The sequence below is a fragment of the Phoenix dactylifera genome, chromosome 4, assembly GCF_009389715.1.
Source record: "Phoenix dactylifera cultivar Barhee BC4 chromosome 4, palm_55x_up_171113_PBpolish2nd_filt_p, whole genome shotgun sequence".
Taxonomy (NCBI): Eukaryota; Viridiplantae; Streptophyta; class Magnoliopsida; order Arecales; family Arecaceae; genus Phoenix; species Phoenix dactylifera.
The window spans coordinates 2,542,232-2,570,028 of NC_052395.1; the positions used below are offsets into that span (position 1 = coordinate 2,542,232).

The 27,797-nt window shown below is 39.3% G+C and overlaps 1 protein-coding gene across 4 annotated transcripts; it reads left to right on the forward strand.

Moving 5' to 3' along the window:
* The first annotated feature begins 1,932 nt into the window (after positions 1 to 1,932).
* Positions 1,933 to 27,146, forward strand: LOC103712938 (NADP-specific glutamate dehydrogenase). 4 transcript variants are annotated; one of them, XM_008799652.3, is made up of 18 exons: positions 1,935 to 2,110; positions 2,204 to 2,350; positions 2,535 to 2,833; positions 2,974 to 3,307; positions 5,068 to 5,197; positions 5,341 to 5,542; positions 7,905 to 7,991; positions 8,078 to 8,137; positions 8,267 to 8,353; positions 8,710 to 8,781; positions 8,889 to 8,944; positions 11,498 to 11,583; positions 12,473 to 12,563; positions 12,665 to 12,822; positions 12,911 to 13,002; positions 15,380 to 15,460; positions 26,040 to 26,113; positions 26,603 to 27,146. In XM_008799652.3, exons 4-18 carry the CDS (start codon positions 3,187 to 3,189, stop codon positions 26,676 to 26,678), a joined length of 1,473 nt encoding a protein of 490 aa, XP_008797874.1. In that variant the 5' UTR covers positions 1,935 to 2,110; positions 2,204 to 2,350; positions 2,535 to 2,833; positions 2,974 to 3,186; the 3' UTR covers positions 26,679 to 27,146. The 4 variants fall into 4 exon arrangements, with proteins under 4 accessions (XP_008797873.2, XP_026662683.2, XP_017699739.2 ...); XM_008799651.3 differs by having other exon boundaries at positions 1,933 to 2,110; positions 2,535 to 3,307; XM_026806882.2 differs by having other exon boundaries at positions 1,933 to 2,110; positions 2,204 to 2,326; positions 2,535 to 3,307.
* Positions 27,147 to 27,797: the final 651 nt, after the last annotated feature.

Below are 27,797 nucleotides of genomic sequence, written 5' to 3' on the forward strand. Positions count from 1 at the left end.
GTCTCCCTCAATGTGCACCCGCTCCGCACCGAGCACCCGTCTCGTATAGGTAATCCCCTCCCAGGCAGCTCGAAGCTCTGCCCCAACTACAGTAAGACCTGGTACATGACGACCCCCTGCTGCAACCAAGCTGCCATGATAGTCTCTGATCACAAAACCAACCCCTCCAGACCTCCTATCTGCCGCCACACTGCCATCAAAATTCATCTTGAGAAAACCAGGGGGTGGGGGCACCCAAGAAACAAAAGCAAACCTGGGCGCTGTAAAAGCGAGACGAGTGCCCCAGATGTCCCCGGCCGTCCCAAGAGAACCCGTAGCAGCGCATGAGATCACCTCTCTAGCCTGAAGCACTGCTCTAAACACCACCAACCTCGGCGAGGATCTCCTGCCCTCAAACAAAACCGCATTCCTGTCCAACCAAATGTGATAGGCCAGGTATGCTCTGAGAACCCCTACCTCAACAGAACTAGGCTGCCGGAAAGAGTCTCTCACCAACTGCAGCAGATCCTGTACCGACACAACCGACAGGGGAAGAGGAACAGGTGACCTCCTCCAAATCTCCCTAGCCCTGGGACACTGCAGAAGAACGTGCCCAATAGTCTCCTCACTGACCGTGCACACCTCGCAGCATTGCGAGATCCGCATGCCCCGCCGAACTAGCACGCTCCTAGTTGGAAGGCAGCCCCAGGCCACCTTCCAGAAAAAGAGCGCCACTCGCGGATGGGTCCGCATCCTCCAAATCCACCCTCCCTCTAGCTGCCGAGCTGGCTCCACCCTGAACAAAGCCTGTAGATCCCTAGCGCGAACCTGCGTTCGCTCCGTCGGCGCCCACACCAACCTGTCAGTCTCCCCTCGCATCGGCACCGGGAGGGCTAGAACCATCTCCGCCAAGTGCGTCCCAAAGGCCTCCCTAATCATCTCCTCCCTCCATCGGCCCTCCTCAGAGATCAGCAGGTCACTAACCGTATGGCCCGCCAATCGTCCCGAATCCACCAAGGTCGGCAGACGACTGAGCGGCTGTGCAGTCACCCAGCAGTCTTCCAACACATCAATAGAGCGACCGTCACCAATAGCCCATCTAATCTCCTGAATGACCAACATAGCCCTGGCACACATCTCCCTCCAAACCGGAGAATGATAGCGAGTGGCTCTCACTCCAGGCACCAACACCCCATACTTCGCCCTCATCAACGAGGACCACATACTGCTAGGCTCCAGAACAAATCTCGCGACATGTCGGGCTGCCAACACCTCTCGCCTATCCAACAAAGACTGCAACCCCAGGCCCCCAAACCTGGTGGGCTGACACACCACCTCCCATGCTAACAAATGGATGCCACCTCTGCCACCATGCCTTCTCCATATGAAGTTTCTAATAAGCTGCTCAATGGGCTTCAAAACCGACACTGGAATGAAGCAATTGGAAAGTAAATATATAGGAATCGAAGAGAGGACTGACCGTACCAAAGTGATCCTGCCCATCATAGACAGGGAGTGCATCTGCCAGCCCTCCAACCTCTGCCTGATGCTGAGCTCAAGTGAACAGCAGTCCCTGCCTCGCAGCCGCCGGCCTGAGATCGGAACTCCCAGGTATCTCATAGTGCCCTCCTGCTCACCCACCCCTAAAGTCTCCATAATGGAAAGCCTCGCCGTCCGCTTGGTCTTCGGACTGAAACAAACTGCTGACTTCGAAAAATTTACCCGCTGACCAGATGCATCACAATAATCTCGGAGAATCCTGGCAATAACCCGGGTGTCCTGCCGCGACGCCCGGACTAACAGCAAACAATCATCAGCAAACAATAAATGGGAAATCGGGGGGGCATCAACCGCTGGCTGGGCGATCACCGCCTGACGCAATGCTCTAGACAGAGCATCCGCACAGATAATAAATATCGCGTATATTTTTTAAGCGGTCGGTTTAGAAAAGATACTATGAGAGAATTAATTGCGTATGGGTCACGACCCAGCACCCGACCGTAGGGGGTAGAGAAGCCTCATCCGAGGGCGGCATCGCGGAGAGGAGTTTTGGGGAGCCTATTGGCGCAATCGATGAAAACCCCAGTTCCAAGTACCCTTCTCCCCTCTCTCGTATTTGAATTCCAAGAAGGTACGTATTTCCCCTCTCCCACGATTTCGACCCAGACCCGTTCCCAAATTCTCGCATTATTTTCCGATTTCATCGTTTGATTCTTGCTTCTAGGTTTTCTTGAGTGATTACTGGCTTCTGCTTTGGTGGAAATCTTTAGCACCGTCAGTCTCTAGAGAACTTGGGTTCGAAGGATTTCGGGTTTCTTGGGATGTGACGATCGAACGAGGGTTTATGGTGGGTTCTTGGCTCCAAGGAGCGGTAATTTCGATCCATTCTTTCGACTTGAACCGAGAAAAACGTAGTTCTACTTCGTCTGTGTATCGAAAATAGGAATTGCTCTCAAGATTCGTTCTTGTTTCATAGACTGAATTCTTTTGCTTGCAATCAATTTGTTTTTCCCGTTCATTTTTCTAAGTTTACAAATGTTTCACCTCTGGAACAGAATCAGTAAACCTAGGTTTGTGCGGATACAAGGAGGGAGAAGAAGTGGGCGTCATGAAGACCGAATTTTGTTATTTATTTATTGCATTCTTGAATACTTGATCTAACTTATTCAGGAATATTATCAGAGCTATAAATTATTTGGTTGCGAGGATATTAGGGCCATTGATCTCTTGCGTGGGTGAATTTGTTAAGACTGAATGCTGGCGTCGGGGAGGGGTGGAGAGATGAACTCCACAATGGATGAGATCAATCTCCTTCGCCAGGCCCAGCGCCATCACCTGGTGGTGAGAGGAATAGGTGAGGAAATTGATTTAGAGATAGGGCCTGGTGATGATGACCCTTCATTTTCCAGCACCACTCTAGTGGGCGTACCCACGCAAGAATCTGTTGCTCCAGAGGAGCAAGAAGATCACAAGCAGCTTCTTCTGGCCTCTCAGGCTCATAATGAAGAACAGCAGGACCTTGTGAAGCTGCCGCAGGCAAAGAGGAAGAAGAAGGTGGTGAAAAAGTGGAGGGAGGAGTGGGCGGACACCTACAAATGGGCTTATGTAGATTCCATTGATGGCACGAGTAGAATATTTTGTTCTGTTTGTAGAGAGTATGGGAGGAAGCATAGGAGGAATCCATATGGGAATGAGGGGAGTAGAAATATGCAGATGAGTGCGTTGGAAGAACATAATAATAGCTTGCTCCACAAGGAGGCTCTTCGGCTTCAAATGGCATCCAAGGACAAGGGTCTGACTGCTATTGAGAGGCCTGTCTATGTAAAAGGTCGCTATACTTTTTTCCCCCCCTATTTATGCCCCTATTTTTATACTCATTCTTGTTGTTGCAGTGCCTCTGCAGGTTATAGTTACAGATAGATTACATCTGTATTGTTTTTTTTTTTAAGTTATATATTACTCAATAACAGGCTTATATTCACCTAATGGATAAACAAACAGTTTACTTGGCTAATGCCCTAAATTTTTAGTACTAATTAACAGGCTTATTTTTTCATTTAATAACTCTTTGAAGCTTAGGACGCTAAATGCTCCATGTATAATGGAAGCAGGTGAGGGATGATTCCTCTCAGTCACACAGTAGAAATTTTCTAACCAATTTTGTGTGCTTTTAACTGGTCTGTCATAGCCGCAAGCTTAATTTTGATGAAAGATAGCAATACAAATTAATGCTCGAACACTTGTAGAAAATAAATTTCATAACCCTTAGTAAATCAGTCACAATCTGGTCACAGATAGGAAAAAAAAAATCCAGCAGTGACGCAATAAGATATGTAAAGAACATTTTCCTGTTTCTTCATCGAGCTTTCCAATCTCACCAGTCCAGTGTCAAGGGAAATTGCTCACTTTCTTGATTTTCATATTATTCAAAGTCCTTATCAGGTTCTTACACCATATTCCTGTTCTCGCCCTTCCAAATTCTGCACCTGGATCAAAGGCTACACTATATGATACGAGTCACACGGAGGCAACTTCTTTTTGGGACAATGTTTTCTCAAAATATAAATTTAGTAGCTTCGTTACTCCAAACCTCACATGGAATCTCTTGCTTTCCCATGTATTGTTTAGTCTTACATGTTAAGGTTAGCTCGTCCTCTTTTCACTTCCTAAATATCATGACACCACTTCCCATCTTCCCCATAAGTATATGTTCATAACTGCCTATGTTTTTGTAGCTAAATCTCTTTCCTCTTAGACTGTAAAAATAGTGCTCCAACTTAACATGGAATACTAACCTATTTTCATCACTGCAAGACCGACAAACGGTTTACATTAACATAAATGTGTTAGGAATACATTAACATAAATGTGTTAGGAATATGTTGGAAATTAGTTTATGCAATATGGCCATGATTTTTTATCCTCTATTATGGGGAAAAAAAGTATGTTCACCTGAATAAGCTGACACCTTACCCAATGTTTCAACAACATGGCCCTTTTCTTTCCCTTTCCCATTTTACACTGTTTATCTATATTCAAAGCTAAGGACCCTTCAATTTTGGTATTCATCATGTGAACCATACATGTACTCTGGGATGTTGCACTACTTTTCTTAGCATGTGAAAAATTTGAAGTTCTTTGTGCAAATACTTGGCTAGTCTGCAGAATGAGTTGTAAGTTCTTTGTACATCTTTGCTTATGTCTTAATGTTTGATTTCCCCCCTTCTCTGTTGCTGTATATTCTCTTCATTTTGGAAGAACACATCCAATATTTGCTTTTAATTCAAAGCTTTATGAAGTTATTGAGTCATATCCAGTTTTTGTTCTATTGTAACGCTCTACGAGATATATTGAAAAGAGATTTCAGGTTTCTTATCTTCTCAACACTGCAGATTATCGTCTTCATAATACAATGACTGAAAGATTATCTGTCCGATAATAATCGAGGAGTTAACATGGAAAACTTTCACATAAATTTAGTCAACATCAGAGCTAGATGCTACTTTATTAAATAAACTGAAATGGCCGACTTTGTCCTTATGCCATACTAAATTGTAGTTTGTTGTTTTTACTGTGCCATGAAAACAGCCTTAATGTCGAAGAGTGCTGGGTCGATTCTTGAATCTGTATTGAGAAGGGATCCTCATGAAGTTGAGTTTATACAGTCTGTGCAAGAGGTGGTTCATTCTCTAGAACCTGTGTTGGCGAAGAACTCTCAGTAAGTTCCTTTTTCAAATATAAGTCACCAGTGTAGAAGAATAAGATAATCAGTTCCTATATAAGACTTCCTCTTTGAGTTAAAAGGTTTTATAATATATAATATCTTAAAGTTACAAAAAAATATTCCCTTTACTTTTTCAGGTATGTTCACATCTTGGAGCGCTTGTTAGAACCTGAGCGAGCAATAGTCTTCAGAGTGCCATGGGTTGATGACAAAGGAGAGACGCATGTGAACCGAGGCTTCCGTGTGCAATTCAGCCAGGTGCTGGGTCCGTGCAGGGGTGGCCTTCGTTTTCATCCATCCATGAACCTAAGCATTGCCAAGTTTCTCGGGTTTGAGCAGGTATTTTTTATAGCTTAAAAGTTTCTATCTTATCCTAGTTGTTGATATTCTGCTAAATATTGTTGCTGCTAGTGCTTTAGCTTCACTGATCAGTTGACTGATACATTAGGTAGATCCGAGTTGGTAGAAAATATCTGATTCTTCAGTTGGTTCCTCCTATAATTGAGTATGTAGGAGTGTCAATGATATGATGATATGCCAGCTCGGTTAGGACGTATCTTGGTTCAGGCTTTGAAAAATACAAATGGACTTTCAGTTGCTTTTGGCATGTACTAGACTTGTGCTCCAGCTTGGCTTGATTAGGATTTTATATTGCTTTGTCTAAAATTTTTAGCAAATCTCATATTGAAATTTGACATTTATTTCCCTGTGGTCGTCTATGTTGAAATATGTTGAAACAGCTAAAGCAAAAATTTGAAAAATTAAAATTAAGAACATTAACAATTATTTATTATGGTTAAGCTTGACCAGCTCAGTATTTATGATGTCTGGCTTACCTTAGACTTCATGTCTTAAGAGTAAGTCATGTATAGCGTATGTAACTCAAGTTCTACAATCTACACTAATCTAAATCCACCAATAAGCTAAGATCTTTCAGTGCATTAGTTTTTTTAAGTGTAGTAAATATGAGTAGCATATAAATTGAGCTGTGATAGAAGCCTAGAACAGGGCCAAGCCTGCCAGGCTTTCAGTTTTGTTATCCTAAAAGGACTTGGAATCGCTCAGGCCCCCAAAATCCAAGCTTAAGGTCAATTGATTGAGCCCTAAGGTGGAAAATTTGGAAGGACAGAAAGAAGGTTCTAACAAGAAATCTGAAATAATGTTACATTATTTTATATTATTTTGCATTATTTTTACCTCCATTTAAAGTTTGAGCTTCAACTTGAGGAGCTTATTGGATCATTTGAGAATTATATCTGAGGAGTATGTAAGAGCTTAAAGAGACCTGCATCCTTTTTGATATGCATTTTCTTCCCGAGGCAGGGACAGCTTATTTTCACTCCTTTTCCCACCTTGCAGATTCTGCTTTACCTTCTTGTCTGCCATCACCTTCAAATCCTTGTATATGGATAAGTATTCTGTTTGCAATAGACCTCGCTCTCCCCTTGCAAAAAGAAGTGGTTGTGAAAGACCCGTACATTGGAGAAGGATTCAGAAAACCCACTCTTTATCCTCACCTTCGGTTAAGAAAGTTATCAACATCATTTATACCTTCTCCCTTCATGTACAGCAGACCTTTTTTTTTCCTTTTGATTGGATGGAGTGAGCCTACTAAATGTCATGCAGTGCAGAGTACAACCAGCAGATATTTTGATCAGCTGGACGGTCCAAGCTTTGAGGAGCTAGTGGATTTGCAGACAAAGATTTTGACAATCAAATTTTTGAATTTTATTTCTGATCCATGAATGAGCATGCATGCAAGCGGGATACAATGGTTTTTGCCTGATTTTCTAGCAAATTTTCCATTAGGGACATCACTGACTTCCATTGGGCTTTTATGTTTTGGGTTAAATAATTGGGTTTTTTGCATGAATGAGCCTAAATATCGAATTTTGCATGAATACCCTCCGAAAATTGATATTTGCATATATACCCCTCGTAAAACACTTGTTTTGCTATTTTACCATTTTTTTATCCTTATTTTTGCATATGTACCCACATCATCTAACACCGTTAAAAAATTAATGGTTCAAATTAAAATGACTAAAATATCATTAAGGGGTAGATATGCAAAAAGCAACATTTATAATGCGATCGCGATGGAGGACAAAAAAATAATTTCAAAATTCTATTGTATTTTTAATTAAAATAAATATGGTTTTTATTAATGGTGTTAGAAGAACCATTATATTAGGGGCATTTGTGCAAAAACAGTGTTTTATGAGGTTACAAAAATAAATATGAATTTTTAGAAGAATATTCATGCAAAAAACCCTAAATAATTTTAATATGTTTTCCTCTTTCTAGTGTGATTTTCTGTATCTGGTTGGTCTATTGTAAGTAGACTTGGTTGAGTATTACATGTTAATAAAAGTTCTTTGGAGAGAACTTTTTTCTTGAGCAAAGGGTTCTTCAATCCAGTTTCCTTTCAATTTCTGGGTTTGACTCTGAGGGTCGTCCTTCACAGTTCATGCTGCATCAAAAAGCAAGCACAATTACTTTAGGAAGTTTTGCATATCTTTGTCCTTCCATCTTTGTTATCTCCAAAAATATTTATAGAATTATAATGGCGGTTGGCTTTGCTGCCGTTGTCAATATGGTCGTTAAGGTTTAGTACAGCTTGAAAAGTGAAATTGTTGTTCTGCCACATATTTGCATGGTATAGAGATCTAGCTGCTACTGACTTTTTGCTTTTCTGCAGACTATGAAAAATGCTCTATCACCATATAAACTTGGAGGTTCTGGGGGAGGGAGTGATTTTGATCCAAAAGGAAAAAGCGAGAGTGAGGTATTGCCCATATAGTGTGGATTTCTTTTTAAGTGTGTATTGTTTGCTCTGTAGGATGATTTGTCAAGTTTATGCCATTATGGCAGATAATGCGTTTTTGTCAAAGCTTTATAAACGAGCTATATCGATATTTGGGGCCTGATCAGGTAATAGAAATGCCTTAAATATGTTTTATTTGTTTCAATTGATCCAGTAGTCAGCAGATTCATATGGTAAACTTGTCAAATGGTTCCCTGAATGCACCATTTTATGTTTTTTTATTATGTTCCTTTTAGGATCTTCCTGCAGAAGATATGGGTGTTGGTCCAAGGGAAATGGGATATCTCTTTGGGCAGTATAGACGAATTGTTGGTCAGTTTCAGGTATTTAAGAAACTTCAGGAGTAAATGGAAGGTTCACTGAGTCTAGTTAATTTATGCATACTGTATTTTTGATGCATTAAAATTTCATGATTCATGTAAATTTTAAGTCCCAAATAGATGTACTCTGTGATATATGGATGTTTAATTGGTTTAATAGCTATATTGCATTGTATTACAAATAAAATATGCACATTGAAGCTTTGTAAACTTGTGCTTGTGTTACCTTTTAATACTTCTTGTAGAGCTTTTATTTTTCTCCCATAAAATGCCTGATTAACTGATGTCTGTGTTTTTGTGGTCTTTCAGAAGTACTTTTGGCTGTCTTGTCTTTAGATTCCATTGTTATGCTTATGCAGGGAAGTTTTACAGGACCAAAGATCTTCTGGTCAGGTTCTAGTCTTCGAACTGAAGCTACTGGATATGGACTGGTATCTTATTATGGCTTGATGTTTGTTCCTAAATTCTCTTCCAACAACTGTAGTGTATATTATATGTTTTTTATGCTAGCAATCTCAACATCCTAATGTTTCCGCAGGTTTTCTTTGCACGACTTATTCTGGCAGAGATGAATAAGGAACTCAAAGGATCAAGGTTTCTGAATCTCTCAAACCTGTTCACAGAAATAACACACACCCGCACATGTGACTGTGCATGCAGAGACAAACATACATAAATCTTTCTATTATGGTTCTTTTTTTCAATTTATACAAGTGAAGTTTTGGTATAATTAACTTCATGAGAGGTATATACATAAAACTTTTTTTTATTGTTTTATTTGTAAGTGAAGTTTTGGTATGAGTAACCTCATAAGAGGGAAGAAAAGGGTCCAAATTGAGAACTTCTGCCACTTCAAGATCATCAAAATATACTTTACACACTCTCCTCTCTCTGCACCCTCCATATTCATTTTCTAATACTTCTTTGTATTTAAATTGATGGAGACCTTGCACATTGTCTGTCTTTTTCAGGATTTTCTTGCTTGTGATTGCAAAGAGACATTAGCCTCAGTACCAACTTTTTAGCATGAGCCGAATTCTTTCTCTGGGATTTGTTTCTTTTATCTCGTTCCCCACTCTCTTTTTAGTCGTTCATAATTTTGACAATGATATAAACAATAATTGCATATTGACTTATGCTCCCATCTATTCAACCTTGTTGTTTCTTCATTTAATAGGTATATTCGTTGTTTTGGGGTCTCATTGAAACTGCTAGCAATCAAAAAGAATATACAGATGCTCTAGACATCTCTAGTAAAAAAGAGGAAAATAGGAAGATCTTAAAGAGTCAGTTGCTTTACTAGTCACAGAAGCTTTTTTGATTAGAATCTTTAAGAATCCTATTTTGAGTTTATTATTCTTCTAAAAATTGCCTTTTAGGTTTTTAGAAATCATGTTTTGAGTAAGATTAGTTGTAATGGCAAATCAGTTAGTTCATATGTAATCAGGATTGAAGTGGTTTTGGGCCTTTTAGCATTTCTCTTAATTTTGAGATCTTGCTCAAATTGATAGTTATCAACATCAGTTTCTTATACATAGTCATGAACATTTGAACTGTGATTTTTAGTTCACCTTTTTTACATTTTCAGGAGCTAGAAAAGCATGGAATAGAATCACAGTTTTTTATTTGATTGAGAAGCCCTCATAATGCATGGTTACATTCTTGAGAAGGTTTTGGTTTTAGTTTTTTTTTTCTTGTCATTTTTAAGAATTTTTCGAAATCTTGTTCAAAATATTGCCAATAACTTTTATCTGGTTATATTGTAATTGAAGGGAGGCACAAAGTCTTTTTTTTTATAAAAAAGATTTTTAAGCTGATTTTGTAATCTGACTCAAAGCTCCATGAAGCTTATGAGTCTGGTTTATAGACTGATGCAAACCTTGATACTCCTATTATACTATTACTTTTAAGAGGACTAATAATGATGCAACTGCATGTCATGGCCAGTGCGGGCAATTGCAGAATATATACACATAATATAAGGTATTTGGTCACATAGTGGTAAGCTTGCTATTTGCATAGTATGCACAAGTTTCAGACAGAGCAATTTATGCTACCTAGCACCCTACCCCCAAATGTTCAGTTTTATATGTAGTTTGACAAGTTTGCTGGATAATCTTGGCAGCTAAAGGCAAAAATTTTCTATTGCATAAAGTATTCCTTTGATAGAATTGTTTGTTGTGACTTTTGGTGGAAGTGCCTATGCATTTCACTCTTGACTTGTAGGTCCAGTTGGCTTATAAGGGGAGCTTCTTCTGATATGACAAATGTGAAATTTTTAAGACCTTAGTTTGTGTATGGCCTCTCATGGTAATGGATGACTCTGTTGAAGCACTAAATCCTAATAAATGTGATCGTAATGTTGTGAAACGAAGTGGTGATTGGTGAATATATATTTTTAACTGATCTGAGGCTTTGTTTGCTACTGTCACATGTGGTGCCCCAATTAAATGTGCATGATCCGGTGATGTAATGCCCTCATAAATTTTTGGCGCTGCAAGTGTGGATTAGTTTTTGGGGACACATTGTTGAATCAAATCTCTTATTTAAAGTTTTAATTACCGGAGTGGACTCAAACGTAATATGCGTGGGTCATGTTTAGGTTGGGTCCATTTCTAAGATCCGTCTTTTCCTGGTGTAAAGGAAGCTAACTCAGTGATAATTAGGTTGAGCCTGGAAGATGCACTTTGGATCACATTCCAGTCTGAGTTGTGTAGCAATGCCCTAAAAATTACATGTCATTGATGCAAAAGGTGTAAACAAATGATACAGTGGTATTTTGCAGTATCTTATGCCTCAGATCAATGAAATCTTTGTGCATCTTGGAGTTCAGTCAAGGGGAGCTGAATATATGTCTGATTGTCTTCCCATCAACACTGACTGTCATGTTTCAATGACTTCATCAATCGATGGTTCTAAGCATAGCAATGAATATCTAGATAATGTAGTAATTTAATGGTAATCGGACCATCCAAACCTTCTTTCCATGGATCTAATAGTGTTTTTTATAAGTAGCAGCATTTTGTAAAAATCACTTTTATCTTTGATGTGGTCATAAATGATTGAATGGTTTTCTTTTAGGCATGAATGGTATTCATGTGTCCTAGATTTGGTCTATGGTAGTCACTATAATCTTCTTGTCCACAGATGTGTAGTTAGTGGTGCTGGGAAGATAGCAATGCATGTCTTGGAGAAGCTTCTATCCTGTGGTGCCATCCCAATTACCATATCAGGTACCTACAAGCAACTTGTGAACATCACTTACATGAGAAAGTGTTATTCATGTAGTTTCATATCTTCTTGCAATCTAAACTGATAACCCCATTAACAGTGCATGGTAAAGCAGTATTCTCTACGGCATTGTCTATTCCGGCTAGTGATCCATGTTTTTGAGTTGGTTACCTGACTTCCTAATAAAGAAATATCTTACACTCACTGGCAGTCCGAGAAAAGCCCAGTGTTAGAATATTTACAATTGGCTTCTTGGAGTTTACCATTCACACGGTCTTTGGTTTTTTTGTTAATCTTGGTTCCCTGTCATTTTCATTTTCTGTTTAGTTTGGAACTTGGCCTAGATGGGGTATAGCTGTAGCCAGCATGTGTGACACTGTAGAAGCCAAAGCCTATCCAATTACTTCTTGCAGGGTGCTAGGTAATTGGCATCTTGCTTATCTCGGTTTTGTGTTCTCAGGTTCTCTGAGACACCAAATTTCATAAATAGTGCAAAGGCCCTTTCGGTTTTTTGTGATCTTTGCCCTCATGATTTTCAGAAATGAATGGAAGAAGCTCATGTCAGCTTATAATTTCTGTAAAGTCTCAATCTGTGTTATGCTTAATGTAAAGGCATGTTAGCTTTAATTCCAATGTCAGCCAATGACTGGATAGTGTCTCGGATGACTTGTCTTTTCCTGCAACAAAGTTGAGGTATATATTCCATGGCTCCATAAGAAATGGTACAAGAAATTTGCTTTGTGAAATTTTGCCCAGTCCTCAGGGTCTGGTTGAAGATAATACTGTCTAATTCTTTTTCTGAATACTAATTTAGAAAAACTTAAGAATTTTTGTGGAGATTTATTACCATTAAATGCATACAGAATGTTTTATTCTCATGCTTTTTGGCAGATTCAAAGGGCTATCTGTTAGATGAAGAAGGATTTGATTTTGTCAAATTTTCACTTCTTAGGGACATCAAGGCTCAACAGAGAAGTTTGAGGTGCGAACATGTTACTTTCATATGTATTTCACATTTTCCTACCATGTCATTTTGCTGAAAATGTGACGTTGATTTTTTTTCTTCTAAATGTCATGTGACAGAGACTATTTGAAATCATATTCACGGGCTAAGTACGTCGAGGATGCAAAGCCCTGGATCGAACGCTGTGACATTGCATTCCCCTGTGCTTCACAAAACGAAATAGACCAACCTGATGCTGTTGCTCTAGTTAATTCTGGTTGTCGCATACTAATAGAAGGTATGAATGGTCATTGAAGGTCCTATATCGTGGTAGTAAGCTTGTTCTTTATCTTGCTGTGGATTAAGTCCTCCCTTTTGATGAGTAGGTTCGAACATGCCCTGTACCCCACAAGCAATTGATGTTCTGAGAAAAGCTAAAGTTCTGGTTGCTCCAGCAATGGCAGCAAGTGCTGGTGGGGTAATGTACTATGCACTTGGTTCTCTTATTGCTACCAATAGATTTTCACCATTCATGAGAATAATATAACGATTTTATGTATTTTGATGCTCTTCATTTTATACAGTTTTTTAGAAAGAGCACATTTTGTTGCTTATGATTAAAAAAAAAGAATAGATATTGTAATGATTTATGTGTTATTTGTTTCTTTGATATGACCTGTGTCCCTTTTTTTGTTTCCAGGCTCTCACAATGCTATAACCAAATAGGTTTTGTTTTCATACCTGATCCCAGCTTCTTGCTCTGTGAGACTGATGAAAATTGATATCTAGTTTCAATTATCATCTTCATTTTTATTAGGTTTTGATGAATGGTATTGCTAACTGTACCAACATCTTTCATAGTTTATGGATTAGCATTTATTTCAGAAGTTTCTCCTGTACAAATTCATGATTTTTAACAGAGCAAGTATAACTAAACCATTAGCTACCATCATCAAATCCCAAGTAATGGGAGCCAGTTGCATGTCTGATAGGAACAGTATTTTGTTGTTTGGACTCATAGTTAGAATATACGGAAGTGGCTAGCGCTGGCGTAGAGTTTAAGCCAAAAATGAGACATTTTAATTCAAAAAATATACTAGATTTCATGGCAGAAATATGTGAAATGAAAGGAGCACAGTGGTTAGGGATGCAAAAAATCCATGCTTCCTATGAGCAGCTCTGGACTGGCTTGATAATTAATTGTTTTGGGCTCAACGCAGTTTAGAAGCGAAGTATGCTCAAACAGGGTTGAGAGGCTCATAATCAAGCTGGGCTGAACACTAAAAGTTTGTAAAACCGCAAGAGGTGCAGCTCGGCTTAGATCTTATTAGTGTTGAGCCTGAACAGTATCCTTTGAGCTCAGCTCGAGCTTAAGCTGAGCTTGAACAGCTCCTTTGTAAAACATGCCATGTTAAAGCTGTCTGCTACTTGGCTTGGCTTGGCTCGGCATATTTGTGTCCTAACTCCTAATAGTGGTAGATCTCCCATATTTGTTCCCATAACAATTTCATTATCCAGCATAATGGAATATTAGTAATTTTGTTTTCACTGCCAATGTAAACCATCTTCTTTTCACTTCTAGTCCACATAATCTGATCAATTTTCTTTTTTCTTCCATTCTCCCTTCCACCTCTTTGCTTTGCTAATTTGCAAATTTCTTATCAACTTATACTATGCTCAACTAATGGTGTGAATGAACCTGAGTGAACTAAGGGCACCTTGAGCTTGGCTCAATAATTGGCATGCTCTTCGTTGAGCTCTGTACAGGCTGGAAAAGCCCAGCTCAAGCTTGACTTAGTTGCATTCAAGCTAGCTCTATCTCATCTTTGTTTGGCTCAAAATCTTATGCTTAGAGACAGGTTTAGGGGCAGAGGAGTTGATGACCGGCAGCAGTGGCGGCTGGACTCAGAGATGGGAACCGGATTCTAAAGGGGAGAAGGCCTTGAAATCAGAACGAGGAAGCAGTGGCATGCTGGCAGCTTTTGGGATGTGGGTCAACCTTGAGAAGAGAAGAAAGGATGAGGGATGAAGGCAAATCCCGAGAACTGCTTTGATGATATTGTCCTTCGAGATAGTGGTGACTGGTGAGTGATCGTGTGGAGCAGTCAAGAACCTGAGTGCATTGGCTGACAACCAACCATGTTAGGATTTAACTGGTGATTTGAGTAAAACTAAGCACATTCAGAAGGGAGTGGAGGAGAAAGGAAAGAAGAAGCTGAAATAGAGAGGGGCGTCAGTTGAAATTTGAGGCACTGAGTTAGGGTTGCATATCACATGGTTTAGGTCTCCTAGTCCCAGCCTTGAGATATCCATTTAATGGATAAACTTCGAAAAAGAGCCAGCTGTCAAATCGAGATCCAATGACCAAAATAAAACAGGCCATGTCTATTTTTTTATTTATGTTAAACATATATTTATTGATAGATTTTGCATAATCATTGATTTTATTTATCAGTTTGAGCTAGGTACAGCTCGCATTCGGATTTCTATATTTCAAGCTTAAAATCATGGCTTAAGCTTGACTTGTTTTTTTAGTTGACTGAGCCAATATCAAGCTGAATTTTGAGCCAAGTATAAGCTTCTCGATGCTTGCAAACAGCTTGCTTGTTTGACTGCCTTAAGGTCAAGTTACTTTATGAATCATCAGGAGCCACATACGAATTTGCATTCTTTGTAGCATATATAATAATGTTGCACAATGTTGACCTCAAGTACATGCTAAGATTAGGTCATTTATCAAGATGGGCTTGGTAAATCTGATGATTAGTGTATTTGTATTAAGTAAGTGTTTTTTTTTTCTGCAGATAATATACTGCTATATATTATCTCTTTGCCCTTTCTGTATTCTCTTGCAGGTTGCTGTTGGAGAACTTGAACTTAATCATGAATACAATTTGATGCAATGGTCAGCTGAGGAGTTTGAGACTAAATTACAGGTAGCTTCTACCCTTTTCATATAATTGAATTGCTCTCCTTCCAAAGTGATAGTTGTAGTTTTTATTTAAGTATTTTGATGAACTATGTGCTCTATATCACCATGCTAACTTTGCCCCGTGGAAGTCTATGGCTGACAAACAGTGTCCTCCAACCTACATCTTGTGGCAATATTTTACTTCATTTGAGCATCTGACTGTTTGCATATCCCATGTTGTCCGGAGAAGCAAATGCCTTTTTGCCATCAATTTGTGATTATCTCCATAGAGCTTTTTGCTTGTAACCTCCAAGCAAATCCTTAATTGAATTTGCTACATACGGGCCAGAACTTAGCCAACTGATACAGGACACCTCACAGTCTGTAAAGAGTGATTGTGAAAGAATGTCTGTAACTTTGTTTCTGAATGCCTAGCTGATAGTTGGCCACCCAACGCACCCTGATCTTATTTGGTCTGCCCAGGCTTTACTTGCTGTAGAGCACTTAGGCTTTCTCTCCATGCGCGCGTGTGTGAAGTTATATAGTGCATCTTAATAAAATAATCATCTTTTATTAATTTTCCTTGCACTTGATTTTCGTTCACGTATATGTGCATAATAAATTATTTGTCATAGTGAAAAATGTCTGCAATGATAAAGTTGATCATATCATAATTTCTAAAACTAATATTAAAAATTAAATTAAAAAAATAAATGCATGCACAACATAACTTCAAAATTCTGAGTCATTTATTAAATCTAAACTTTTGTACTATGTTAATGAAGCCTTGTGAAGTATAGTTAATATAATCCTGTTACATCATTCTGACCCGTAATAGATATATCGCGCTTGTTAATTCTTTTCTTTAACACAGAGAAGTAATAGAAGTGCACATCTTGCACTTGGATATGTGTTGGTCAAAATAAAAACTGATATTAATAAAAATTATGTAAGTTTATGAAATTATGAGTCTATATTAACTCTTTAATTAATGATCAACGAATATAAAAATAAAAAAATAAATAAAAATATTTATTAAATTCACTAAAAATGTAATGTTGCAATCATATCCATCCATTTAAAGCCATTGTTTCTGGAATATATGAAAAGTCTAAGATATTAGCCATTGTAATGGCTCAAGTGGTCTGTCATTATGTCATAACACAATAAGCGAATTTTAATAACTACTATAATTTAGCTGTAATTTTGTTAAAGGCCATCATGTAAAATAAAGCATATAGCCATTGATTCACATTTTCGCAATTTATATTAGCAAAAAATATTTTCAATTTTTATGTAAATAGAATATATTTTTCATTTTTATATAAACAAAATAATATATTAAAACTAATTTTTTTGTGAATATAGTTATTTTTAACATTAATCAGTATTTTTTGCTAATATAATTGTTTATTTATCTTTTTAACATTATTATGTATAATAAATATTTTTCCAAAAACCTTGTGTCACTTGAATTTGAATAGGAGAGTTGGGTCTAATATAAGAATTATATATATTTTTTAACATTATTATATATAATAAGCATTTTTCCAGAAACCTGGTTTTGCCCACACTCGAACAATTGGGTTACACTACGAAAATGGGAAAAATAGAAAAGAAAAGGTCAAACTGAAAATGCACGTTAGGATGAACGGAGAATGAAGAATCAGGAAGGGAATATTCGTTTCCCGCTTTTGTTATAGGTTGTATATGTATGTATGTATGTATGTATTCAGCCATAATATTTAGCCACCAGCCACTAAGTTGTCTTGGATATGTTCCTTTTCCATCTATCATGGAAGGGCAACGAGAAGCTTGATGCTAGTCCACTAACAACTTAACCCTTCAAGCGAAAGAGTCACTAAGGCTTCCACATAATTTGTTCCTTATTAATGGACGTGAACAATCAGACAACCCTAACACTAGTAGGTCAAGATGTCCATGTTGGCGAGTAGTCATTATAGTACTATACCTTGTCATATTGTTTTCACACTTGGTGCCAAGGTTCGGAAAACCAGTACCATAAGTCATGTTGGTTTATTAAGGTGTGGTTGGGTATGATGCTGTACACATCATGTACCGGCAGCCTTCCGATACTCTTTTTTCTCACTTCCAGCTATGGCACATCAAAATCGGGTGGTGCGGATCGGACCAAGCACGATGGGGTGGTTTCGCTTGTTTCGGATGGTATGGACTGGTCTAGCTCATATATACTAAGCCGGAACTAGGAGCTACCCCAATTCCAAACTTGTATAGTTTATGCCTTGGTGCGGGTAGTTCAGGGCAGTTTGATAGATCTGCTTGGTGACTAGTTGGTTGTTTAAGATGACTCCAGTCGTGAACCTACAAGACCAACTTTCCCAAAATAAATACTCATGAATATGTTCTTGATGAACGCCATTAACAAATACACATGCTAGACCATTTTGTACTCCAAATAGTATATTAACACTAAAATCATATTTGAAGGAGAGAATATCTTTCGAAGGTATAGTCGTTCAAAATGCTTATTGTCTGTAGACAATATCGTGTACTATTTAGAAATGCAATAGAGTTTGTATAGGAATTTTGGGTGGTTTTTTAAAAAATTTTCTAAGTTGTATTCAAGGTTTGCAATGCTGGTACCGAAACCCATACCGGTCGGCTGGCGACACGGTTCGGTGCACCCTTGTGCCGAGCTTGTATCAACACAGCAAAGAGGGCAAGGGAGTGGGAGAGAGAGAATAGGAGAGAGCAAAAGAGAGAGAGAGAGAGGGTGGAAGGGAGAGGAAGAAGGAGGAAGGGCTGCCGGAGGCCTCCGGAGGGTCCCAAAGGGGTGCCGAAGGGCCGGAGCAGGGGGCTCCGCCCTTCGGACTCTTGTTCGAAACAGGGATCCGTTGGGGCTTTTTTTTTATTTTGAAAATTTTAAGTGAAGTCGGCAAGGGGTTTGCCGACTTCACTTAAAATTTTGATCTTTCTCATTGCCAAATCGGCAAGCTAAACACCTTCATACTAGCATGTCCATATTTTTGTACATATTCGGCCAATAATAATAATCAACTTCCATTGCCAATGTCTTATTCATGGTCGGTGGAACCGTTACGAACCGCTTGGTTCAGGGCGTCCCGAGCCGTACCGGCGGCCTACTGGGATGGTTTCGGCAATGAACCCGAGATGCCATCGCTAGAGGGAGGGAAGAAGAAAAGAGAGTGAGCGGGGGAGGGAGAAGGAGAGAAAGGAAAAGAGGCCGGTCGAGCCAGCTGGCGGAGGCCGGAGAGTCGCGGAGGCGGGGATCCGCCTTCAGTCCTCTGTTTCGTTTGAAACAGAGGCCTAGAGGGGGCCCTTTTATTTTTGTGGATTTTAAAAAAAAATAAGTGAAATCGGTAATGGGTTTGCTGACTTCAACTTACAATCCGCAAAAATAAAAGGAGCCCTCTCCAGGCCCCTGTTTCGAATGAAACAGGAGACCGGAGGCGGAGCCCCACTTTCACCTCCTCCGTGCGGAGGCTCCCCGGCTTCTGCTGGTGGGACTAGAGGCGCAGCCCCGCCTCCACATCTCCCCGGCCTCCACCTTCGTGCGGAGGCTCTCCGGCTTCCGCCGGTCTCTCGTTCTCTCTCCCTCTCCCCTGCTCTCTCTCTCGTTCTCCCCTGCTTCTACGATGTTGGTACTGGACCGGCACGACATGGCATGGGGCCATACCGACCCATGCCACCGGGCAACTGGTACGAGGCCCAGTACCGGCACAGCAGACGTTGGTCTTGTCTCTGCTAAAATATCCTCCCAAGCTTTTACCATGAAGTTTTGAATAATTTGCTTATAAAAAGACCTCTTTGGAATGCATAATTGATTGCCCATGAACAAATAACCATCGTGCAACCTGTACGGCAATTTTTCTTAATTTTCTGGTCCTTATAATTCATCTATAATCTGGCAGAAATATGAATCAGTTTTATATTGATGTTTCATCTCTTCAAAGCCTGTAATTTGTGTACTCGTCACTGTTAGAAGTAAAGATCACCTCCTCGGTATATCCACCTCTATATTCGACTCTTTGTTTTGTACTTTAGTGAAAAATTGAACTCATCAAGGAAAGAACTCCACTTAGCATGACATTCATTAAGCTGCTTCTTAGAAATCAAATACCACAGTGCCTGATGATCCGAATAGGCGACAACTCTCAATAAGCCAAATAATGCTACCAATGATGAATAGCCCGCACCAAAGAGAAAAAAACTCTTAGTCAAAGGTAGAGTACCGTTGTTTAGAATCAGATAACTTCTCACTGAAAAATTCAACTGGCCTTCCATCTTGGCTGAGAACAGCCCCAATTCTCACATGCAATGCATCACACTCCACAATGATCAACTTCTCAAAATCTGTTGGTGCAAGAACTGGTGGTTTTGTCATTGAAGTTCTGATCTATTCAAGGGCCCTTTGTGCAGAATTTGACCACTCAAAATAGTTCTTCTTCAAACATTCAATTGTAGGACTCATAATGGAGTTGAAATTCTTTATGAACCTCTTTTAAAATGAGGCTAACCTGTGAAAACTTCGAACTTTTTTGATTGATTGAGGAGTTGGCCATTCCATAATAGCATGCACTTTACTAGCGTCTGGTATCAGTCCATCTGTTGAAACAATAAATCCCAGAAATATAACTTCATTGCACAAAAAAGAGCCTTTCTTTAAGTTCATAAAGTGCTTCTCCCTACGGACCTCTAAAACTTAGCACAGCTGAATCAAATGCTCCTCTTTGGTTTGACAATCAATTAAAATGTCATCAAAATAAACAACAACAATGATTTCAAGAAAGGTTCTAGTACCTCAATACTAACCCTCGTAAATGTGCTCGATGCTTTAAAAAGGCCGAAAGGCATCACTAACTACTTGTAGAGCCTATGCGGCATTTTGAATGTAGTCTTCCATTCATCCCCACTCCTGATTTGGTGATGATCACTTTTCAAATCAATCTTAGAAAATACTCTCGAGCCAGCCAACAGATCAAGCATGTCTTCTTGGCGAGGAATGAGAAATCGGTACTTGACAGTGACTTTGTTAATAGTATGGCTGTCCACGCATATCCTTCAAGAACCATCCTTTTTAGGAGTGAGTAAGGTTGGATAAACATATAGGCTTTTGCTTTCACGTACCCACCCTTTAGCAGGCAACTCGTTAACCTATCATTGCATCTCAGCTCATTGCATAGGCGACATTCGATAAGCCAGTAGAGATGCTCCTGGAACCAAATCAATGGCATATCAGATGCTTCTCATTGGCAGTAAATCCTATAGCAAATCATCACTAACCAACTCCTCAAATTCTTTTAACTAGTGATGAATTTCAACAGGATGTTCATGTGATTCTCCAATCTAGTCATCCTTAACCAATTTGCTTATCAAAGCATCCATAACTCCTATTTCTCTACTCAGCTTCAAATTTTTCAACGGATTCCATTAACCTTGCTGCCATAGAAGAACGAGCAGCTTCTTTTATAACTTCATCCTTAAGAGGTATGCTTCTCATTACCTTCATAAAATGAATAAGTATTTGGCTGAGTACGATGATCCATGTTATGATTATATAACTACGGTTTGCCCAAAAGAATATGACCAACATCTATTGGCATAATATCACATAAAGCTTCATTATCCAGATCATCACCCAAGTAAATTTGACCAAGCATCAAGATGTAACCAGTATCTCATTTCCCTTTTTAAGCCACCTGATTTTGTAAGTATGAAGATGCTTCTCAGTAGGCAACTTCAACTTTTCTATTGCTTCTTTTGAAATAACAATCTCCATGCTTCCCCTATTGATAATTAGATGACACAACTTGCCACCATAAGGAAAACGTGTTTGGAAAATGCTATGCCACCATCAATCCCCCCTTCTCTTTGATCCTCACTGTCACGCCCCAAATCCGGATCATGACATGGCCGTGCTACCGAGGGGTACAACCCACGATAACCCGAAGTCAATATTGCATTTAACTTTTAAATCCATCACAAGCAAAATATAATAACTAAAAGTCAAATTTCATCATCCATTAAATAAAACCAATATTGGTTTAAAGCATCTAAATCCAAGCTATATAGACTACATAAAACCAGTATTGGTCCATTAAATAAAAGTCTAATAAATGAAGTTCTACTTTGCTATATAGATCGCCAAGCTTGCTAGCATGAACTCCAAGCCTGGACCATCCTTCGTTTCTATATCATTCATCTAGAGAGAGAAAAATAGAGGTATATGAGCGATATAGCTCAGTAAGTAAACCTTTCACTATCTTACCGGATTAAGCATTAGTTTTTTTATGTCAATGCATTATTTAAGTAAAATAATGGATAATCCAAAATAAGCATTTCATAATACAGTATTTAAGAACAAGTCATAAAACAAATCATGCATGAACAAATCATCCATCTTTCATAAACATAGTACCAAGTTTATATTGCAAATAAATTCGTAAATCATTCATGTCATGTAATCCTATCATGGATCAAAATATTGCTCACAGATATTCATGCTATGGTTGCTATAGCCCGTGACAGGGCTATCTTCGTAATCGATAAGATATTATAGTTCATTTTCGTTACCAACTTTAATCCGTAGGCAAAGGGCTGTTTTCATTGGATACTAGCTCCAGAATATCGATTGGCTCTTATTTTTAGAGGCGATCATAACAATCTGAGAGCCTTTAGAAAATTTATATCTTTTTTTTAAAACATACATATAAATAGACGAAAAGCACCAAATGGCATGATTAGATTTATATATTTTATAACAAAATTATTTTCATCAAAATATTTATGAAACTATTTTTTATAATAAAGCATGATTTTCATAACACATGTTGATTCATACTTTAAGAAAAAACATGATATTTCTATAAGCAAATTTTATGCATGGAAAACATGATCATTTGAAAATAATAAGGAGTGCAAGATCAACTTACAAGTTCAAAAACTAGTAAAGAGTATAAGATTTACTTATCTCTTTCGTCTTAGACCGTCAAACTTCACCGGACAATTCAGTTAACTCTATTAAAAATATGAAAAGCGAAATTAATTTCTGTTTGACGGTTTTAATCGAATAATAAAAAATATGAAAGATTAGCTGGATGATAGCGTTCGGCGATTCCGGGTGGGTCAGGCTTGAGCAATTCGATCGATAAATCATAGGGCATGGACTCGATCAAGCCTAAAGTTAATCAATATGGTTTATCAATGAAGGTTTTAAGAACATTCAACAGGGTCGGGATGATCGGTTTAGTAGGCGACCCAAACACTAGGATTGTTTATGGCCTTTTATAGGAATCAACTCGGATTCGTAGATCAGGTCGACATGACCCGAGTCTGGGATCCTTAGACATTCTAGAGAGAGAAAGTGGAGAGAGGATAGAGAGAAAGAGAGAAAATAGGAAAGAGGGAAGAATCCTTCTCGTCTCCCTTCTTCCTTCCCCTTTGCCGGCAATAGGTGGCAGCTGCAATGGCCCACCCGACGGTAACCTCCGATGGCCACAATTTCAGCCAAACCCAATGGCTGGCGGTGCCAAAACTCGATGGAAGAAAATAGAAACAAAGTTGCTCTATTTCAGAAAGGACTCCGGCGATTGCTGACTCAACCATGGGAGCGAGTATGGTCTGCCGTACCGATCGGTACGGGTCGGTGCGGGCCGATACGTACCGGTACCAGACGGAATCGGTACGGTACAGCTATATTTTTTCGATTTCAACTATTCGCAACCCGTACCGGTCGGTACCGGCCCGTACCGACCGGCTCGTACCAACATTAATTTTTTTTGGCTTTTGGCCCAAACCAGCCAAACCGGTACCGTACCGGTTCGGTACCGTACCATACCGGTACCGGTGCCCACCGGTACGTCGGTATGGTCGGTACAGCGGACATTGGGAGCGAGAGCCCAAATCACAAAGGAATGAAAAGGAGAAGATGGAGAGCTTGTACCTAGGTGCGGTGAGGCTCTCCGGTGATCTTTTCCGGTGGAAAATAGAGGAAGACCCTTAGGAAGATGGCTTAAGATCGAGAGCAAACAATCCTTATTTTTTGATGGATCTCATAGAGGAAGGATGGGAAGTCTTATATAAGCAAAATTCCGAGCTTTCGGTGTTCGATTAGGCTTGAAATTTTATCTATTCTAATCGCAATCGAAAATGGGGAAGGAGCCTCCCAGTCGGAGTCCTGCTCTCCTATTTCATCACGTGCGTAGCACGTGAAGGGCTGGGCGGGCCTCTTGGGCCGGCCCACATGCCCAAATCCAAGTGCGGGCCGGCCGGTGGACCAGGCCTCACACTCGCTATCATCATCCTTTGATCATCAAAGACTCTCCTTGAACTGGATAAAGATCAGCTTCTTATTCTCATCAATATATTCATCATAAACAGGCTTTAGAGTCTCCTCTACTTCTTTAAACTCTGCTAGGTTCACCCCCCGTTGCGGACAGGCATAAGAGTTGTGTCCCTTTGCACCAAAAGGAAAGCACCGGATTTGTGATCTGCTGCCCACTTTAAAAGCATGAGATCTAGAACTATTTTGTGCTCCGTATTGCACAACATTCTTTCTCTTATCACTCCTATCAATATTTGCTATGCTTCCCCTACTTGCTTTGTTGGTTATGACAGCCCCCAACCACTCCACTGGGCTGTTTGATCATTTCGAGAGCCGCGAATAGCATTTGTATCACCTTGTAAGCTACCATCAGCCCTACCAGACATTAGTCTTGCACCGTAACTCCACACTCTTTTTTCAGTCATTAAAGCATATTGTCAAGCATCTTCAAGATTAAATAAACAGACAACTCCCATCTCATTTCTAACAGATTGATTCAAATCAGCAAGGTAGTGGAAAGTCATTTGTTCATTAGTCTCATTTAAGCCAATCCTACTAGAAAGTTTATTGAACTTTGAAGTATATTCCTCTACTGCCATATTATTTTGCTTCAATAAGTGAAATTCCATTGCATAATCATCTGGCAAAAATTGCATCTGCATCTTCGCTTTCATGTGTTCCCAAGTGTGGATTTTTGGCTTGCCTTGTCTTGCACCCTGCTTTTCAACTCTCTTCCACCATTTAAGTGCAGTGCCCTCAATGTAAGCTTAACAAACAACACCTTCCTATTTTTTGCCAATGATTTCCATCCAAAATAATTCTCCAGGCTAGCTTCCCAATCTATATAATCTTCTGCATGCAACTTTCCCAGAAAATCAGCAACTTTGATCTTGATTCCACCACTATTTAAATCGAGGGCATGTACTAACCGCTCTTCCAATTCACCTCATATTGCATGATGTACGTGTCCAGTATCATGAAAGGGCTTCTTCATCGTCAGTTTCATCCTCAAGACCACCTTCTGGCATGTCCAAGGTATTGTGATCGCCTTCCGGATTCTCCATATGGGTTCGCACATATTCCTGCTGCAGTAAAGCTTGTGCAGCCCGCGATAAATCTTCAATCATGCGCTGCATCTCAGCCAATTCTGTTTGCTAGGCTTGAATTCCCATTTCCCCTTCCACAGCCTCTACCACATCCAACCATGGCTCATAAACAAAATCCTAATGTAACGTTAGGATCCTTTTGCATTGATACCACTTTGACATATGCTGGAATTAAAAAAAAAAACAGCAAGTAGGCAGCAAAATAGGGGCTAAAATTCACTAAGCTTGAAACAAGATTAGAATAATGGATTTTAGGATTTGCTAACCATTAACTTCTGGAAGAATAAGACAACTGCTTAATTTGAATCTAAAGACTATTTATACTAGGGCTACAACAGCTCTCTAATCTCAGCCCTTGATGATAAATAACCCCATCTAATCTTAGCCATCCAAACTCATCAAAAGTCACATGCTAGTCATGTGACTACTTAATATAACTTGATACATAATTACTAACCATGAACTAAACAAATCAGAAGCAAACATTAAAGGTAGCTAATTAAGCAAACTTCTTGGATGCTTCTACATCAATACAATTTGGCCTTGTACAATGTCACAATTTTGGTTGAAAACCTTTAGTCAACCACTGCCTTACCCCCCCCCCCCCACACACAAACAAAAAAAAAAAAAACTTTTCTTCAGAGGTAATATTGCCCAAAGTACACTATCTTAATCAACCTCATACTAGTTGTTTTGCTAAAACAGTCGGCACAGGTACCAACACATGGAATGAGAGTGTCCCATACTGACACCGCGTATTGGTGCTAGAAAACTGCCGGGACAGTATGATGCCGTTCATGTCGTCTCATTCCAGTGGTATTTGAAACTTTGATCTGTATCGTACTCATTAATTCTACCCCAATCTTTTCATGTGCCTATCCATTTATTACTCTGTGGAATTTATAATTGTATGTTGAAATCATGATTACGCTGCCATAACATGAATGAGTATCTTAATGCTTCAGTTACATCCCATGCTGGAAGTTATTTTAAAATCCCATATCTCAGACCTTTCAGCTTTAAGCATTCATCAGTTCAAGACCACTTGAGTGGCTTTGCAGATCATCATGTAGAGGCAATAAACTTGTATAATATTTGCTGGAATGAGCTTTTGATTTTTGTCTTTGTAATCGCACATCTTATCGTGTTCTGACCCTTGTAATTGATTACAGGACACAATGAAGCAGACGTATGACAGATCGCTTAAAGCTGCAGCCGATTATGGATTTCAAAAAGATAGCCCAGAGTAAGTCTTCTGACTAACGTCTTAAGATGTGGATGGTTCATGATTTGTACTGACTACCTGCTTCATTTTTTAAATACCTGATCACTGACTCTGTCACTCGGTGGTGCTATAAAATTTGGCCTCTGGGGGTAATTATGGCGCTTTCTTTGATGGGTCTCACTCATTAATAGAACATATTCTGTAAATTTACACTAAGCTATTTGCTTTGGATAGCTAGAAATAGTTAAAAATCAAAAACATATCGCAATAATTGTATGGAAGCTGCAATTTTTTTTCTATATGTGGTTGTTAGCAGATCTTGTCCAGATTATTGCGGAATTTATGATTTTCATCATGTAAATTTACAGCACCTGTAATGTTAATGGTGTTTCGTCCTTTTAGCATTTTTGCTGGTTTTATGTTGGACAACAGTTGTTCTGCAAATTGTAGATGGTTCATATTCAGCTCCTGCTTCTCAAAGTTCATACTGAGTTTCTAGTTTTGTTGCAGAGCTTTGGTGCATGGGGGAAACATCTTTGCATTCCTTAATCTTGGTCAGGCTATGATTGACCAAGGTTGCGTGTGATTCAAGTTTCTCGAGATTTCGTAGTCATCAAATGGGAACATCTCTGCATTCCTTAATGTTGCTAAAGCTATGGTTGACAAGGTTGCGTGTGATTCAAGTTTATTGAGATTTCATAATCATCAAATTGGTTGTCAAGTGGAGCATTCGGCAACAGAGAAGCAGCCATATGCTAAGCATGTAAAAATATTGCACTGGTTGTTCAGTGCATACAGGTGAAGTCCTCTGTCTCTCCATGTTGCTGAAATATTTTCAGCTTGATGGAATGGAAGATGCTGCAAGAAGTGGCTAAGACTCTGTAACATAGACAAATGTGTGGTAGATTTCACAAGGAAAAAGAATCACTGGGAGATCTGTTGCTCGCGGTGTATGCAACATCCAATTTGCATATTTCACTATTGTGAATAATGTAAACAGTGATTAAGAATAAAGCGCATTATTCTTTACCAGTCTCAGAAATTGATGATGACATGACCTGAATTCCATTTAGCTGTGTTTCTAAATTATACTAGCATCATTGTTTGAATGTTTGCCAACTGCAGACTTAACATCCCTGTATCCTTGCTTTTGATGCTATTTTGTCCTGTATGTAGATTCCATTTGAAGATAATTGAACTTGGGATATAAACCTACCCACAGATCATAGGTCAGGCTGGAGTGTCTGGATTCTTAGGTTGAAATCTCAGAGCTTTCCAGGTTGTCTGAAAAAACTGCCTGGTTTTGTTCACACATACCGAATTGATGTGCTTGCAAATGAGTGCATTTGTAAGGAACGACTCACATTTTATCAGCAGCCATAACCAACATGACTGGCCATTATTTGCCTTGATTATGAAGCAGCTATTTTGTAAAGACTCTTCGACTTCAACCGTGAAAGCATTAATTGCATGTGGCATTGCCAGAATTTGAAGCCATGACATCACCTACCTACCATTAGAAAATGAAGACTTCTTGGGTTTTTTTGGAGGCTTCTCTACATGTACTGCAACAGGGAAAAACCATATCAAGTTCAAAACAGGCAGCTATCAACCAGCTGATTGGCTCTCCAGAGAGGATTCAGCTTCTAGCGCTGGGTTCTGGTGGTGCGATTTTCCCACTCCTTTGTTGGAGTTGGCTTGTACT